The sequence below is a fragment of the Accipiter gentilis genome, chromosome 28 (genome assembly GCF_929443795.1).
Source record: "Accipiter gentilis chromosome 28, bAccGen1.1, whole genome shotgun sequence".
NCBI lineage: Eukaryota > Metazoa > Chordata > Aves > Accipitriformes > Accipitridae > Astur > Astur gentilis.
Genome location: NC_064907.1, coordinates 16752563 through 16771956, shown reverse-complemented (window position 1 = coordinate 16771956; position 19394 = coordinate 16752563). Strand labels below are relative to the sequence as shown.

Genomic DNA, 19394 nt, shown 5'->3' with positions numbered 1-19394 from the left:
ATGGCAGATTAGATCTGAGGTGACAGAGATGAGAAATAAAAGCCATTAGAGCCCATTTGCAATGTGCCCTCATTGAGTCAAGTTTCAAGGTGTTTTTCCAGATTATTAATAGCCTGACAGCAGTTTTTGTACAGGAATCTGATACAGGAAATAACACTCATGTATACACACTGCAGTGTAGAGGGGAAAGTAGAGTCCCCTCATTTATTTACTTGAAGAGATTTGAAATACAGCAAACCAGCCAGCTGGGTTACAGACAAAATAAACATTCTCCATTATAATTGTGGCATCTTCAGACACACATCTCTATAATAATGCAGTGGTATGAAAGGAGCTCTCATAAACCTCTGCAACCGGCCTTTGCTGTCTGTACAGTCTGAGCTGCATTCAGAGTGGCTCTGCTGAAGCCATAGCATTCTTTGGTGTGGAGTGCGTTGCTCTAAGTCATTTTAGTCCTTGGCTAACATCTCTGAACCTAGGTCCTGTGGGCCATTTTGGACACTTAAAATCTCCTGAGGATCTAATTTATTCAGTGTGGTAGGCTTCTTTTAACTCAGTCAAGCACCAGTCCTAAACAGATCTTTCCTGTCTCATTCCCCCATTTATCTGAATTATCTCAGTCTTCTCAGTGTGATACCCAGTGAAATGAAAGCAAGAGAGCGAGCAAGGGAAGAACAAGAATACTTGGGCATGTGGGAAAGAAAGGTTAAAAGATTCCCAAAGTTATACTTTGTAGTTGCATGCTTGTAAAAAAGAAATACCAGGTGGGTAGTGCTTTGAACTTCACAAGGCTTTGTGGGACTGAGTTGTCAAATATGAGTAATTGTAGCTTTCTTCGTAAACAAGGGGTGGCACAGAAAGTTTGACTGATACAGTTCATAATGCCTACAGGCCAAACAGACATTCAGCTGAAAGAGAGAAGCTCTTCAAGCATCATTAGATGGTGATGTCTGCTTGTCTGTGTCTGTTGCTTTCTATTAAACTTTAGTTTTTATTTCCTCATCTCATGTTGCAACCTAACTCTGCTTGTGAGTATTACTGGGCAGAAATAATCAAGTCTTGATCTATATTGCATAACACATTGTAGAGGTAGCCAAGCTAATTACCAGTGAAACTGGACGACAAACAGTAGAGTCTAATTTTACCCATATTTTTCTTTTTCTGTTCCTTTCTGAACAGTCTCTACCATGCAGCATTTTCTGGGAGGATGTGCTACCATGCAAACAAGCAACACTCCCTATAGATAAAGAATTTTCTAGTGGTGGTTGCACAGCCTTAACCAAAATGAGCCAGCCCCTTCCCTTGTTTTCATGGGCTCACAATTTAAAAGTTAACCGTAATTGTAGTTTGTATGCTGGCAGTCTTAGTCAGTTCTGGGTGCGCTTATAAGCCTCTGCCTAGACGAAGACAGAAATGAACTTAAAACACTCAGTTGCTTTCTAATGAAGCAATGTCCCTGCCAGGAGGTCTTTGCCAGGAGACAGATGAGACACCCTGAAAATCCCCTTCTGCATTAGGGTCAATTACCTCTCTCAGTGGATCCACATCACCTAAGATGCAATTGAGCATGTGCATTTCCTACTTAATTGGTAAACCTTGCAGATGCACATTTCCAAATTATATATCACTGTGGAAGAAAACAATGCCTTGATGAAGAAGCAAGGATGAAGACAACAGTCTCCCACCAGCTCTTGCTTTCACACCCTTACAAGTGCTGTATAACTTGTAAGAAATGTTGAGAAGCATTTGTAATTCCTTGCTCAGCACTTCTTATCTTCTTGGACTTGACATGTACACTGCGAGTTGCTTTGGGAGCCAACAGTTTCTATAGCATCTTACCTTCTTCATCCAAGTACTGGTGTGAAGTAATTCAGATTCCCTACAATTGCACTTTTGGTTTCCAGTAGCACTAACTCAGCACTTTATGTTTTCCAGTGAGGCGAGTTAGGGATCAAGCACTTTGCTCTGTAGGTTTCCATTTGAATAAGGCGTTAAGACCTGGAATTGTGTCTCTGCAGAGAATCGAGGCCACGTTGAATCAGCCTGAGGAGTTTTCTGTTAGGGGCTTAACCAGTGTTCTCCTTGTCTGTGTGTTTTGTACAGTGTCTTATGCCATTGGCTTCCCCCTTTTTATCCCCAAAGCTGCTGCTTATAAATTCAACTTGTCTGAGTTCTCACAGGACACCCAGTATTACTGCATCTGACCAGCTTGTACTGCTGACCATAAACTGCTACCTACAATGTAAAGAATTTGTGTTCCTCAAGATTTAATTAAAATATGTCCCTCATCTTTTACTATAACTAGTTGCTTTTATTTTCAAATGAAAATATAATTTTCTCTCTGTGAAGAAAATGCTTTCCTGCTAAAAATATATAAAAAGTGACTTTTTCAAATGTTAATTTTTTATGCAATTTTTCAATAATGTTTTTCATTGACAGTATTTCCCAAACTGTAATTTCTTAATCAGCTTAAGACTGAAATGGTAAATGATATTTCAGCCCTGCAAGACAAAACATAATACCAACTCCAGTGTTGAGATCTCCAGCTTGTAAACTACTATCCTTCAGGATGAAAGGTGCCCATATAACAATAAGGCATTATTACACTTCCTTTATTACTTTGTACATGCATAATTTACTGACTGCTAAAAAACCCCTGGTGGAATGCCTCTTTGATGTCATCTGTCTTGCTTAAGTAGTGGTTGCTGCTTGCTACTTTCCTACCCAACTAGTTGCAATGCTGCCTATGGCAATTTCAGTGGCTAAATTCCTTCCTCCAGTAAAATCTTAACTAGTTGAACTGAATCGTCAAACAGGTCCACATCTCCCTCAATAAATATCAAAAGGGAAATCCAGCTTAATATAAACAGAGAATAGCAAAATGGTGCTATTTATATGGTTCAATTTCCCTTCAGTTAAACCACTAATGGCACATAGAACTCTCATAATTAAAAGCCACATCTGATAGAACAAAGTCATCTGTGGAAGCAAAGACAGGGGAAGATGAAAGCGCCACCAATACAAAACAACAGTCCAGCTATAGGTCTGTACATGTCTCTTTTCCCTGTTCTGAGAATCAGCCAGAGCCTGAAACCTCTTTTGACAAGTAGCTCCTCTGATGACAGATGCTCCCCGCAGCCTCCACAGGCTGCAAACAGATGCATTGTTCTTGCTGTCAGCTCCCCATTGAAAGGTGATTCCAGTAAGCAGCAATTGGCCTGATTTGTTAGCATTAGTCAGCAAGTGCATGGATCAGATTTGCTACCACCGAAAAGGAAAAGCAGGTCTGAGACTGAAAAATCAGTGCTCATAATCAAGAACTTGTCAGGGTGTAAGTCTCGCTCTTTGGGATGTGAGGGACACGTTGCTAGTCTTGACTTCAACTTTTACACGTTTTAGAACAGGACTCGGTTTTGTCAGTGATCTGGATAAAGTGATCACATCCCTCTTCAGGATCATCACCCAGACAGCTCACAGACTTCATTGCTGTGGCAAGACTTGGTGACTTTAACAAAAGTGATGTGGGGAGGGAATGAATTACTGCAAAAAATTGACCCTTGAGCCAGAGTAGGACTACTGATCAGAATAGGGTGATGGGTGAGGAGGGGGAGGCTCTGCAGTAGAATATTCATCATTTAGAAAAGAGACAGAAAAGCAGATGTCACACTGATGTTACTCCTGTTTCAGAAGTTTTTCACACTACTGAATGGTCAGGCAATAAAACAACAGTGAAAATTCAATGCTAGTAAAGTCACATGGTAAAAAAAAAAAATCCCCCGAATATTTGCTCAAAACTGTCTTCTTAATTCATTAATACCTTGAAGGAGAGAGGTGTCAGTGCTATATGAGTAGTTTTGTGAGGGCATCAGCTCTGTGAGAAACTTCTAGAGAAGAAACAGCATATTGCTCTTTATATCCGTAGTATACCTGTGTCTCAAATACTGTGTGCATTTCTGGTCACTCCCATGGAACTCTTTCCCTGCTCCATTAGACATATCATAAAGTAGCTTTGATTATTGTGTTATCTCTTTAGCTGCAGCTGGAACAAGAAAATGGAGAACCTGCCTACTGCTGCTTAAACAGCAGTGGGCAGTAGGGAACAAATGCCTGTCATTTTCCACCCAAGTTATCCTACCAACTTCAGTACATCTGACTGAGGTTAGTTTGATACAGCAGTGTTTGGCTCATGTGTTTGATCCAAACTTTTGCTTGGAAAAATTTAAATAACTAGGTAATTTATGTCTCTTCCTCTCCCCAGCTTTCTTCAGGCAGCTACAGACCCTAAAGAAATGATAGGCTCTCCCTGCCCTGGGCAGCTGGTGGGCAGAAATCCCGCTAATATGGTGCTAGCTATAGTTTTAAGTGTGTCTATACTTTGCTTTTTACAGAGCACCAAAATTTCTCATAGTGCAAAAGCATAGAGCAGATATGAGCCACAGAAATGGAGCAAATGATTAACACCAAGCATGCAGGCTGGAGCTGCAATTGCACCTGATTTTTATTTTCGGGGGGTTTTTTCAGTACATTTCGGCACTTTTTCCCCAGCCCTTCCCTGTCTCTCTCCCCCAACACAGCTAGAAGTAGTCCATTAGTGTGAATGATGCGTGTCACTGCATGCTGATCTAGGACACAGCTCAGGCTGCTTTTCAGAGCAAGTGCCTAGAAGCATTATTACACACCAGCCAAGATTCTCAGTGGTGATTTAAAATGGATTTTGATTTTAAAGGTACATCTTAAAAGCACCTGGTTTTCTAAAAATGTAAAAGCTACTCAGTTCTCGCTATCTGCAAATCAGAAGTTCTCAAATTAGGTACATAAAAATAGAAGCAACCCATAGTATTAGTCTCTTCTGCAAATATTATTAACGCAGCCTGATTTTCTTCCAGTCTGCAATTTGTGCTTGCTGCTCACTGTGTGTAGTGCCCAAGTGTAAATGACTACTGATGGGAGAACCAGGCCCCTAGGATTCATGCAGGTTGTGTTCACGTTACTCTTTGCCTGTGATCTTTAGTCTCAGCCTGTGCCATGTCACCATTTAGGGGTGGTGCCTTCCGCAGCCCAGCTCTGCCAAGCACCATAGTTTTGCCTAGAACTGCTCAGCCCTTGCAGTTCTTGGTCTGAAGACCCAGGGCTGGTATTGGACATGAATCTGAACTCAGTTCCACTCTCTGCGAGTGTTAGTGTTTCCAGCCATCCTCCATGTATATCTGCCCCTGGGCAGTCCTGTTTAAGTTCTTATGTATCCCTGATCAATTCCGCATTGTCATGTCTCCAATCTTGACCAGTTCCCTTAACCCAGCTCTACTCTGAAACTTTTAGGTGGCTCAGCAAATGTCAGTGCTCTTAGACAGTCGAGCTGCTTTAGTTGCTTGATTCTTCTCGGAGCCTCACGACCACCACTTTCATTGCAGAGTTCTTTGCAGAAAGGCCATTAACTCTTCAGCTGGCCCGTACATGACAAGGCTGGAAATATTAAGTGTACTTTTTGATTGAGAATTCAGTCCTTAGAGTCATCTGTCTAAAGCTTGTAATGGCTACTGGATGTTGTGGGGGAAAGGGAGTTTGTTTCTGTGCAATGAAAGCCTTAGGAATACTAACCTGAGCAAAGTTACAGCTGCTCAGGATCTTTCAGCATTTGCCCCTTCTCCTTTTTATTAATGCAATTCAACAAGTTAAGCCTGAGCAACTGTGTCTGACCCCATGGCTAGAGTAACATCTGTGACTGTACTCTGTCATTTGCAAAATGGAATGGCTCTAATCTCTTGAGCACACTGCTCTGCAGTGACATTTCCAGGACATCCGCACTCCAAAAGGCATGCAGTAGCCTTGGATTAGAGTTTAAAATAGAAACATGTTTGCCTTTGTGTACAGCATGGGATTGCTAAGGAGAAATAGCAATGGGAGCATGCAGTTGGGTTGCGTGACCTGTGGTAGTTGGATGGTTCAGAGGCTTTCATGCAGTGGGACCTGGTCTGCTTTTCACATCACAGTGATACTCTGGGCAATTCATTCAGCTTAGTCAGCGAAAGCTGTTACCTGCCTCTCCTAAGAAACTATTCACCTCAATAGAGACAGTGCTAATTAACACAGGTCTAAATTAGAGCAGAACTAAGGCTAACACTTTAAAAAAACTGGATGAACTAAAGTACTTCCAATATAACATAAAACCAGGAGAAAGCTGCATGGTTCTCACTGAGCAGCCTGTGACGTTGTAGGAAACGTGCTGTCATTTCCCTTGGCGCAACCTCCAACCTGCTGATCGTGTCTGTACCAAGCAGTGGGGGGCAACTGAGGGAAGCCAGTCTGTTTTGGAAGCAGTGTGCCGTGTTAGTGTCGTGCCGTGTCGTGTCTTAGCTACAGAGCCTTGCCTTTAAGCTGATGTGACAATACACCTCCTGGTTGTTTTGCAGGCTCAGCTGGTAGCAGCTCAGGTCCTTTCTACCCTTCTTTGTAATGCAAAGTAAAAATCCTTTAGCTTGTGTTTCTAAAGGTGCTTTTTGTAACTGTAAGCCTGTTAACTCTGGTTTCCTAACAAACAACAGCTGAAATTCTTTTGTTTGTTTGTTTTAGGTATGGTATTTTTTAAACACTTAGAGCAAGCTGTTGTTGTTCATCTGTATGTTGGTAAATACTAGCTGCCGACTTTCACCTTGGGAGAGGCAGAATTTGAGCAAACAGTAAACTGCCTGGGTAGACCAGGCACAGAACTCCAGAGTAGGGGAGAGTAGATATGGGGCATCTGTCCAAAAGGCAGCTTGTTTCCTAAAGATTGCTGATTTTCACCCTGAGCTGGGTACATAAGCATCAGTTCATGCCTCTGGAAACCTCCTTTGGAGCCGTTGCTTCTGTAAACTGTGATTTTGATGTAGGGACTCTGGAGGTCTCTGTCTGGCACAGGGAAGCGTGACCTGTGAGAGATGGGTGCACAGCAGGCTTTTTCCTCTGGCCTTCCTCATTCCCCTCTCCCTCCTCCCTCCTTCCAGCAGCCCAGTGCAACTGACTGGAATGTGCTGGTGCCCAGCACGGCCTTGTGTACTCTCTCATTCCGTTCTGCAGTGGCAGTTTTCTGCTGGTTTGTAGAGAGCATCCAACTGATTTATTGCTCCCAACGTCTCTTAGTTTGTAATAAAGTTTTCAGCAGCTCTGTCGAGCCCGTTCCCCGCCCCCGCGCACGCACACATCCCCGCGCTTGCTTTGTTCTTCTCACACATAATGTCAACTCATAAACCTTTCATCAAGTCAACCAGGTGGAAAAAACCCATTACTGAAAGAAGTGTTCATTCAGGTTCGGGAGGGGGGGAAATGGAGGGGAAGGCGGAGGAGAAAGTTCCCCAATGGAAAAAAAAAAAAAAAAAAAAAAGGAAGAAAAAAAAAAGGAAAAAAAAGCTGTGCGTGCTCTTAGCTGAAAAGCCGGCTTTGCTGCACGCCCCAGGTGCCAGGCCCCGGAGGAGCCTGGCAGATCTGTCATCCCGGTGACAGGAGATGGAAAGCGCTGTGTACATATTCAAAGAAGCAGCGATTTGGGCCTAATACCCACTGATGAAAGGGAGCTTCAACACAGCCGGCCTCTGCCAGCTTGAACAAAACCACTTGCGCTTTTGTATGGCAGAAAGGACCCCCCCCGCCCCGCAAACACACAGACACACACAGACACACACTAGTGGTAGAGGCTTCCCTCCTGCTTCCCCCCGCCCTGGATCGATGTGTTTAAGCCATATTGGCTGAGGCTCATGTGCTGAAAGACGCTGCTGGCCACACAATGGAGGAGCTGACAGGGGTGTGTCGGCAGGAGACATGCTGTGTGGAGAAGGCGCTGAAAAATGGAAGTGAGGAGGCATGTGTGAAGTACAAAGATCAGGGAGCAGCCTGGGTTCTCATTACGGCAGCGTACAACCAAGGCGGCCCTGGGGATGGTGCGCTCAGAGCCTGGGTAGCTGCGCCAGCAATGCCCTGGCAGAAAGCTGTTCCTGCTCTCAGGGAGACTCCAGCACCTTGCTGGACGGGTGCCCGTGCAAACGCATCCCTGAAGCGGGAGCAAGGAATGTCTCGTGGGCAGAGGCACGACAGCAGGACTTGGGGGATGTGGGCAGAGTAACCCTGGGCAAAGCGCCTTTACTTCTGTGCCTCAGCCTCCACGTAGTGCAGATGATAATATTCCTGTCTCCCGCTGGGTCTCAACTACTCAGGATGCAAACTTTTAGTGGAAGGCACTGTTGCTTTCATAGTTCCTTGATACCCCTGGCCAGTAAAATTTCATTAATTTTGGATGGAATTTCAAAAAGGTCTGTAGGTGGAGTTCACTGAGAAATGAAGTCTCCTTTACCCCAGCATCTTTATGGTTCAGGCACACTTTGGGGTTCGATGGATTTCTCTTTACACACAGACTTTGAGAAAGGTCTGCACAAAATTTTATTTAAATAAGTTTTTAAGCAGTGTAGTCCAGAGTTACTGCTCTGGAGAAGGGACACAAGGGCACTAGAGGATGGAAAAAGAATGGGAAGCAACAAAGGAGTACAGGCAGTGACATCTGTCGCTAGTATTTTATAAGTTAAAAATTCAGCATAATCTACTGCCACCCTGTCCGCTATACTGAGTTCCAACAGTAACAGAATTGTCATGATTTCTACATGAATTAATTCAAATCTCTTTTTGCATGATATGGCGTAAGAAAGGGGCCATCTGGTTTATGTTCTAGGTGTCAGAACCACTCATACCAGCACACTTTCATAGTGCAAGATGGAACTTGACTGCACATATTAATGTCTCCTTACCCTCTGCCTCCCTGAGACCTGATGCTGTTGTCCCATTATGGTGCTGCCATTTATACTGTCAATAGCAATAATAATAATAATGCAATGTTTGGCATGCACATAGTACCTCCTATTACAACTGTGGCTGAGTGTTACTTACTATTACAAACATTTGTACTGGTTTCTTCACATGTATGAGGCTTAGGGACATTAAGTAGGATCATGCTGTGACAAAGTTAGGAGTGGCCAAGTGCATGGTAAAAGGTTGTCCAGCTTCCACAGAATTAATATCTGTAACTAGTGACCTAGTTCATATACAGAGGTTATTGGCTCCCCCCAGAAATAATCATGAGCAGTGGAGTTGGGAAAAAGAATCAAGGTATGTGGAAACCTGCCCATTCTGTTGGAGAATGACAGCTGGCAGTCAGGTGTCTTCTCGTTATGGTAAATATTTAAATACTAGCTATCAGACTTAGGAGCCTGTGATAATAACTTAGCTAATAGTAAAAATATATTAGAATGTTTGTAGGTGATAAGATCATACAGATTTACACTGCATGATTTTCAGAGATGTAAGCAAACCTGAATGTATTAATCCTCACAACCCCCTAAACCAGTGCAGTACTTGCAATTCTTGAGTCACTGCAGGGAAAAAAAAAGGGGGGGGTCAAGAAAATGGGTGAGACTTTCTGGGCTGTAAACAAGTGCACCAGATTTTGATTAATTATTATAACAATGTAATTTTTTTGTTTGCATTACAGCTTGGTGACAGACTGGTTCACTGTGATTTTTTCCAGCCGTTTAGCTGAATATGCAAAATCCAAGCAGAATTGGTTTGCTAAGACTAGTCACCAAAGCCACAATTTCTGTTCCCTTTTCTACATGAAGGAGGCTCAGAAGAGTGGGGAAAAAGTCCTGAAGCAGAAAAGCCTCATCTACTACAGATTAGCTCTGTTTATACTGCAAAGGCTCTGGCTCAAGTGAGGGTTTTTTTTGCTTAGAAATACTCTTTTAGTGTGAATTTATCTTGAAATGAACTTTGTGGTAAATAGAATTTAAGCATGAGCTTAAATTTAAGGTCTTATTTAAGTGCTTTTCTACTTCACTTGCCAGCTAAGGATCTGGCCTGGGCTTTGAACATCTTTAGGGAGAAGAAACAGATTAATGAGATTAGAACATTTTAAATCACTTTTGTACTTCCCTGGGCTGCATGATTTTTATAATACCTTGTCTCTATAGACTCTATAAAGTGTATTGGCTGGATGCTAATAGACAGGGATGATGAAAATAAGGCTTGCTTGTGCATCCTTTCAGATTTGGGGAAAATATTCAATGGTCTGTGGGTATGTTCAGTTTCATACGTCAATATGCATTTAATCTCTTTGTCTGCTTTATGAAATCCAGCATTTGAGTGCTTAACTCTCAACCTTATGGGCCTGATTTCCTTGCTGAGGTTTGCACCAGATATTTTACGATCAGGCCAGTAAAATGAAAAATGTGGTCATGGAAGATGGTAAGGGGTGACCTGGGAACAGACAGGCCTTCACCTAGAACATGAAAATTACAGCAGGGTCTGGACTGGTACCTTTTGGCAACCCCTACTAGCATATCCACACTCACACCTACAACTTAATAGGCAAAAGGCAAATCTATGATACTAGGCTTTACAATTTTTTCTTCTAATTCAGAAATAAGCTGTCTCTACAGTAGTGCAATCAGGGAATCAGTGGCCTGGTGAGTTCATATTCCACCCTATGACACTCGGTGGTTTCCATTTACCCAACGATGCAATGTAAAGCAACCCCTTTGAAAGCAGTAGAGCGCAATGTGGATTGTCGGCCTTAGGGGGTGAAGAGGCTTGTCAAAGGGGAATTGAGCAATTGCAAAAGACTGGAGTTTCCTGCAGCAGAAGTTCTCCAGTGGACAAAGTTAATCTGTTCCTCAAAAGCTTTATTTGGAGGAAGGTAGCAAGAAGCCCAAATCCCACAAAATATCAAAAGCCCTAGGATTTTTCTGTCCAGAGATTTTCATCAAGGCAGGTTTCCCTGAGAGTTTAATTGCATGTTCATCTCTTGCAGCCCCTGGCAATTCAGGCTCTGAAAAGCCACGTGGGAAGAAGTAAGAGAAAAGTTTGGAGTGTTCTAAATTCTGCTGCTGGTTACTCCTCCTCGTCAGTGTCAGCTGGTCCCCCGATGGGGCATCCCTCAGCCAGGAGCAGAGAGGCAGCAATATGGAGAGCTGAAAGTAAATGTATGTAGATGGGGTGTCAAGAGGGGAGGGCAAAAGCACCAAAACAAAGCAAATCTTGTTTATAACAACCGTATGAATAGAGTGTAGCATATATTTAATGCAGGATTTTAAAAATTTCAGCCCGAGTAAATGACTATTGTACAGATCTTACACCTTGTAAGCAGGTCTTGCATGGGGCCAGGACAAACTCAGCAGGAAATGCAAACCCTAGTTACAGCTCAGTTTCCTGCATTGAAATAGTGATTATAATTAAAAATAAATCACCATTGCTTTTAGTTTGATGAAATTACCACTTATATTAAGAGCAGCTTGAGCTGACTCTAAATCATCTTCTGCAGAATGTCACTTTGGGATTTAAAATACATGATCAGTTAAAGAATATGTTGTGCTGCACTTGGGAAAGAACAGAGTAAAACATGAATCACACATGGGTGAATGCAAGACATTTTTATACTCTGGGGTTCCTGGAGTCTATAAGAAATGAAATTAGCCCTTCTGGAAAAGGGTTGATTAATCCAGAGATGCTCCCAACTACTCAATTCATCTGCCTTAATCAGATGTGGGAGTCAGTTTTGACTTACTGGCCAAAAGGATGGTAAGAAAAAGTACACAGTTCAAAAACCAAGTTGGGATTCCTTACTAAAAGGCAATTTGATTTCCTGTTTGTTATTGATGAAGACATTTAAATACTCATTCAAGAGTTGACCTTTAAACAGAGACTTTAGAGGATGTATAAAAAGTAGAAGAAAACAAGAAGCACCACAACCCTACAAAGTAATCTTCTAAGCTGAAGCACCTTAGTGCAAAGCAGTTTGTGTGAGGCACAAGAACTGAGAGTCACAATCTTTCCCCCCACCCAAAACACAGCTCAAGTTGCATCTAGCTGGTTGTACTAAGCCCGAGTCTGCTACAAAGATCTCAGTCTTTTCAAATGTGAAAAACAGTCTTCTTACTTTAGGGTTTTTATTGCAAGTTTTACACTATGGAGTATTTTTTCTGAAGATCTCATCTCCTAAAGACATGAATTTAGATGACAGCCATAGCTTTCATTCTTTTTTGTTTCTTTTACTTTGTTAAAGCTAGGCTTCTATCCAGAGTTATTAGGAGTTCAAAACTAAGACCTTTTTTTTTTTAAAAAAAAGCATTTTCTGAATTTGCATTCTGCATTGCAGTTATGGTAGCTTAGGGGAAATGAGAGCTTGAACTCATGAATTTTGAAAGCTTGGGGTTTACGATGCTGCAGAAAGACTATTTGTTGAGTACAAGGCCTGATCTGGAAATGCATTTAAGACATGCATGACTTTGAGCATATAAATAGTTGCACAGAAGTCAATGGGACATAAATTTATGAATTTGCCTAAGTGCTTTGCTGGATCTTTGCCTACGGAACCACTTATCATGAGTTTCAGTAACAGAATCATAGCCTTGTTAATGAGCAAACCTCTGGACCAAGAGCGTCAGTGAAATGTGAAATCCAGCTCCATGCCGTATCTATGCTACTCAGCTTGATTTCATCTTTACGTAAACTCACTCTGCTGTGCTGACATTTATGTCCCTTGCCTTTTCCAAAAAGTGATTTACAAGTTCCATTTTACACTTGTGAGTGCAACAGGACAGTGCAAGATGAAAAGCAGCATCCACAGCAATCTGGGGGTGGTGCAAATCAGAACTCAGTTCTAGAGGGCAGGCACTGGAGCAGCTTTTTTTTCTAGAATAAGGCAGTTCCAGAACTTCATCAGTGAATTGCAGCTTTCACCTTCCACTTTTCCTTTTTAAAGTTTTTTTCTGGCAGCAGAGGAAGCTGATGGGGAAAGAGAAACATGAATGACTAAGACCAGTCAATATTGTCAGGTCTCTGCACAATAGGCTTCAGTAGTGCTGTCAGGCAAGAGAAGTGCAGATTTCACTGCACAGAAGATCATAAATCTCTTTGGGAAATGGAAGCAGGGGTGGGGATACTGGGAAAGGAAGAGAGGGACAGTTCATACACTACAGTACCAGGTCAGTGAAGATAGAGCCATTCAGATGGACCAGCATAAGGCTTGTGCCACCACACAAGGGTGGCCCCAGAACTGCATGAAGCCTGTTTATTTCCTGGTGTCTCAGATAAGACCATCTATCCCACTTCGGTGCACAGGCCTTGTGATGGCTGTCTGCACAGGACAAGTTGTGTCTGCTAGGGCAGCTAATTACTTTGACTCTGCCCAGAGCCTCTGGGAATAATCCCAGCACCTGTTTTAAACTGCTCTGCTAACTATTACGGTTTTTAGCTTAGGCAGTGCAGGTAGCAGATAGAGGCCAGGTCAGGTCTCCACTGAGGGAGGCACAATACAAAACCAGAACAAAAGTAGGATCTCTGCCTTCAGGATATTACAACGTAAATAAAAATAGGAGCATGGCAGTGGGTTGTAATACCTTTGATCCTCTATTGCAGACAATTTTTACATTGGGGTTTCTTTTAAAACACAAAGTAGCAGCGCCCCTTGGGAGATCATGGAACAAACAATGAGTGATTTGCTGAGTATCACTTTGAGCTGTTCAGCAGATTTGGGTATATTCAATAAATCCGTGTCAGAATTCTTGCACTTAGAAAGTAAGCACAAGTTAAAGTAGTTTTATCTGTTGTTCTGCACAGACATTTGTTTCAATCGAATAAGAAATGCTACCAAGTCTGTAGGGATTGGCGCTCGGAAGATCTCGCGATGTACGGAAAGAGAAGGGTTAAAGGAGGCGGGATGACCGACAGACAGTATGTAAGGGCGTGACGCAGTTGAATAAACGCCATTTGCAGCATCCTCATATTGGTGTCAGTGCTCTGTGGCCCAGGGTATGGTGGACCCTGTGCCGAGTCCCACGGGGTGATCAGACGAATGTCTACACAAGTCATAGTGAAACTTTCCCAAAATCTCTTTGTGTGACCCATAACTAGCCACTGCTGCTTGCCTGAGAGGACTCCACCCTCTGTTTAGTAATTTTTTTCTCTTACATGTCCATGAGGTGTCCTCTGGACTTCAACTAGTAAAAGCATTAAAAGGGAAGAAGAGCTGCCTTTATGCTGCGAGTGTGGCAGTCCCTCTGTTCCCAGAGCCCCTGGGGGTGTGCTCAGCTACCGAGCACAGAGAAGTGGGAGCTGAGGGCTCAACCAGCTGCTCAGGGTGCATCCCCAGCTGAAGCAGTAGTAGCAATGCTGAGCAGACGTTGTAGGGAGACATGGTATATACTGAATCAATATGTTAACCTAAGAATGTCAAGAAAGCACATGGTTGGAAGGTTTAATTTATGGAGATTAGCATGTCAGATATATTTTGAGGAAACTTTGGGGTTGTTTTCCAGAAGTAAACCCCAAAACTTTTCCAGGATTCCCAGATACTTTGTAGGTTAAAGGACCTTCAGTCCTCCTATTCTCACAGCATCCTCTGCTGTGGTTCACACACAATTGTGTTAACATGAGTCTGGAATATCTCAGCACATAATTATTTATCCTTCAATACAACAAAGAAAACCATGTCTAAATCTGACTAATATCCCCTCCTCAGCCTGCCAAGTGGGGCCTTGTGTTTTCAGTATTGAAAACCAAGCCTGACTTGCTGCATATTTTGTGTTACCATGGTTTATATCCAAATGCAAGGATTTAATTTTGTCCGTCATCAAACCGTGGTTTCCATATGACACCAATACATTCCTTCCTTCTGCCTGCTGTTCTGACAGACGACAGAATAGAATTAAACATTCCAACTACCACGCTTAAAACGCAAGAGCTTATGTTCCTTTGGCTTTGGAGATCAAGGGGCAGATCTTTAGCAGGTATAAATTGTCTTCACTAGAGCTATGAAAATTTACACCATTTACCCCAGCTGAGGTACAATCTTGGATGTCTTTATTTCACAGTACAATTCCAAGAAGACAGATACAGTAGGACTGACAAATAAGATAGACTGTCTTTTTCTTCTCTGCCTAGCTATTATGAGTGATTATTATTGTGTTTCTTTCTGGAGCAGTTACTGACCAGCCCGACTTATGCCTCTCAAAGCCAGTGAAGAGAAACCCCTCCACATATTTCTCCACTAACTGCAGCCTGCCCTACATCCCAGCCAATTTCAGTGTAATGATATCAACATTTAAAAAAAGCCAGTCCACAGTCTCTACCATACTGAGACTGGAAGTAGAAAAATGACTGGTTCCTTCTCAAAACACTGTCTGGGGTTTCAGAGGAGTCTGAGGGAATTACGCACACATCTTACTTCGAAATTTAAGCTCTGGATCTTGAAAGAATAGGCTTATTCCACAACTTCACACCCTGACGGGACAGCTCATTGCCTGGGATTGCTGTGATGTCATCCCTTTAGGGAACTTTTTCAGATTAAGTCAGTGCACAGTCCTAGGCCTTCTTGTGACCTCCGTCTCAATCAGAACACCAGTGGTGTGATCCTGGGCTGGTGGGTGTTCAAATACTCATGAGTAACAGCAGTTCCCTGTCTGTCCATCCATAGTGCTCAGTCAATATATTGGAAATACGGTGTTACTTCTAAGTGTTGTAATGAGGCCGAGCTGAAAAATCCCTGTGGATAGAAAGAGGAGATACTCTATCCTCAGGAAGGAAAAAGAGTCCAAGAGGATGATAGTAACAATCCAGCTGGGCCTGCAAGTCAACACCATTCCTGGATTTAGCCAAGAGCTCTGGCAGCTTTTGAAGTGCTTGGGATTTTGCCCTGGATTTATAGTCTCAAGAGTGGTTGTTGTCAAGATTTGCTAGGTGTGGTAGGGTGACTGCTGCTGATGCCAATAGTCTGGGAGAGGGGAATTGAAACCTGCTGAGACTTGGGAATGAAACAAATTTGTATTAATTAGAAGCAAATGCTGTATGTTGGCTAATAGGTTCCAAAGCAGATGTTTGTCAAAATAGCCAAGAGATGGGTCATCTGCAAGCAACAGTTATAAATAATAGGAACTATGTTTCTTGTTATTTCATGTTTTCTCAGGTCAAAACCATGTGTTGTTCAGTGTTGGAAGTATCATAGAGTGAAACGTCTTGTGTTATGCTATAGGGAACTATGTGCCATCATTTCTGTGTATCTGACCCATAAACCCAAACCACTGTGCAGTTAGAAACCTGTGCATGGCATTACATGGGCAGCCACAGCCTGCTGAACAGACATTTACAGTAAGGGAACATTTCTGCAGGCAGAGGCTGGTAACCTTGCTCCACCTGTGACCAAATTGCTCTCTTCAATTGTGTACCCATGCAGATGCACGTGTTTGAATGGCGCTAGCACCTCTGTGAATGTCCGTCCTTCACTGGAGCCAGCACAACGGAGTACAGGCACTTCCCTCCATTCAGTCACAGGATACATGAGAAGGGGATGAAGAAAGAGATGTGCATCCATCTGTGATCCAAACTTTCTGAATAAATTCAGTTTTTCCAGGTAAGAATCCTGCTTTTAGTTTGACACCTAAATTTGGGATGCCTTATTCATATAATGTCCTTTAATAATTTAACTATGGTCTTCAGATCAGGTAAGTCTTCAGTGTTCACTCTGAACATGGAACAGTAGGTCCTGAGAGGCTCTTCCTATCATCAGGACTGCAGAAACATAAATATGCGTAGAGCCAAATTCACTGCTGGCGTAAATATACATGATCGACAATTTTCAGGAAGATGTACCTGTTTGCTCTTGAAGTGAATGTGGCCTGCTTATTTCCTCTTATACCACTATGTATTATGCCCTCCCCCCCCCAACATACTTTGGCCGTGTTCTAGTGTTTATATACAGTGTGGTATATGCTGTATAAATACTTATGGGTTCAATTGCCAGCACATAAATCAGCACAGTTAAACAAAGATACGGATTTACACTCCCTGCAATTCTGACTTTATAAATGGGTCAGTATGAGATAGCTCCCCAGACTGGCACTTCACATGCAATTACCAGCCTTTTCTACAGGCAGGAGATGGTACAAATGGAAGTGTGGGCATCTAAATCTTCATTCCAGGGTTTCTGCATTCAGCGGTCAACTAGAATATGTGTGGATAAATATAAAGAAAAAGACGTAAGATTAGACTAACAGTCAAACTACACTTTTCAGATGAAGTGAAATGCGGGTTTTTTTCCCCAAAACTTGAGGCAAGTGAAGATACTTTAGATTGAAAGAATAGTGTCCTTTGTACTGAAATTTGCTTACAAATAGTGTAGTAAGTAAACATTTTTTAAAAGGAAGAAATTAAAAATATGACTGTGTTCTTCATCATGGGATGTATCCACATGACTGTCTTCGTGGGTGTGTGTACATATTTGGATATGTTTTGTATCTTGAAGATGTGTACGCTAGAACAAAAAGCCTGTATTTAAAATTGTGTAAATACACATGTGCATGTAAAGACACCCTGTTATACACACACATTTAGTCACATATATAATAATGTTTGTATACACAAACACACACAAATTATGTACAGAAAATTAAGCATATGCCTGCCTCACCCTAAAATGTTGCATCCCTCTGAGGAGCATCAAACCTATTTTGTGTCAATAAACAGACCTCTCCAGCCCAGCAAGATACTAACTTAGATACACAGTGAAAAATAGAAATCTCTATACCTGTAAGGGCAATTACTTATTTATGCATCATTTCTGCACCTCTTCCAGTTACTCCCTCCCACTGTAATCTCTGTCCCTCCCAGGCAACACTCCCTAGCCAGAATCCTATGATCTTTGCCCTCTTTTCCTTCAAATTAAATTTCAACTTTTTTCAAATCTCTGGTGAGTGACAAGCCAGTGCCAGAACTGTCTTTTAATACACAAAAGCATAAATAATGCCATCCATCAGAGCTGTCACTCAGAAAGATAGATTGCTACTTGTCCAGACACTGGAATGACACAAAAGTGAAAGTTAGAAACTGTCTCTTTTCTTTGCTTGCTTTCTTTTTCTTCTTCTTCTCTCTCCTTTTTTTTTTTTTTTTTTATTTGCCGGACTGCTTGATTCTGATTAATGGTGCTGTCAGGGAGGGATTCCGCTTGCCCGGATAATGAGTCAGGAATGTATTCCCTGTCACAAACACAGCAGATGTCAGGGGCAGAAGGGCCCGGGAATGCCAGAAACAATATACAGTTTCTTCCTAGTCCCCTGACAGGCCAATATGCTGCACAAGGTCTAATTTATGTAGACAAAATGCAGGCAAGGGGCTGTAGCAGCAGAGAAACTGTGCTGGGAAGTCTGAACTACAATGCAGCAGGGGAGAGAGCTGAAGGGAGGTAATGAACGCTAGCAGTGGGACTCAATAGCACTGCATCAAATGGCCTTAACAAGAATGGCCCAGGACCACTTTGACTCCATTAAAGTGCACTTTACATCATTATAGAGAGAAATCAAACAGGGCAGAGGGCTTCTGTTTCTTTTAATGGCTCGATTAGGTTATTCACTCATCGGGGTTTGCAGCTGTCATAGTAATGCAGCAACTGCCAGGAGAGGTACAATAGCACTCGTGGCAACGTGGGGCCCACGTTCCCTCTCCAAGTGGAGTGCATTGACTGGTTCTGCAAATTCCCCACGTGTACACAACGACTAACGCAAAGGCAGATTTAGAGGGGATTTGCCAGTCCTAGTGAAAGAATTTCAAAGTGATTTGTCTCAAGATGCCTTCACTTTTGGGGTTGGCCACCTGGAAGCACTGGAAAGGGGCCAGGTCTTTGCTGAAAGCTGAGCACCTGCCTTTGGCTATCTGGGGCCTTGGCTTGACATGCCAACAAGAGGAACCCACATTCACTTCAGAGAATGCTGACCTTCCCTTTACTAGAAAGAAACCCATAGATTTTCAGCTACAAAATGCTGATACCATAAAACTAACTCACATATTGGGAAAATAAATTAGCATTGAAGTGCATGCAACTGCACTGGTCTGTTGCACTTTCTGTTCAGCACTCTGGGGCAATTTGGTTTGCCAGCGCTTGTTCAGCACTTGGAGTAATGAGGTCCTGGTCCAGGAGAGCTAACACTCAGGGCCATGTGATGGTGTGTTGCAGTCCCACAAAGCTTCCCTGAAGGTGTTGCCAGGGCGCCTGTATCTATCACAGAATGAGTAGTGAAAATATTAATTACAGCAGAAGCATAGCTTAAGGAAAGAAAAGGGTTTGATTCAAAGTCCTCTGATGTCTGCCAAAGTTTCCATATTGACATCAGAGTCATGCAGCAAACTCCTAAGCACTTGGGAAACACCCTTTTCTTGAAGATGTCACGTTATCTGTCTAGCATCTGCTTAATGAAATCATATTATACTGCAAAATTTTGAGTGAGAAAAAGACTTTGAAACTGGTTGTGCCAGAGGCAGCTTTTTAAGGCCATGGCTAGCAGCAAGTTTCGGAACCACATGTGGATTGCCAGCCCTTTGGGATAACAGCC

At 42.6% G+C, this 19394-nt stretch overlaps 1 protein-coding gene across 1 annotated transcript in view; it reads left to right on the top strand.

The window, feature by feature from the left end:
* The window catches only part of ASH2L (ASH2 like, histone lysine methyltransferase complex subunit), a 370425-nt gene continuing 351031 nt past the window's right edge, over positions 1-19394 (top strand). The window contains exon 1 of the mRNA XM_049831305.1: positions 1-5. Within this exon, the coding sequence (XP_049687262.1) occupies positions 1-5 (5 nt within the window). The remainder of the gene's footprint in view (positions 6-19394) is intronic.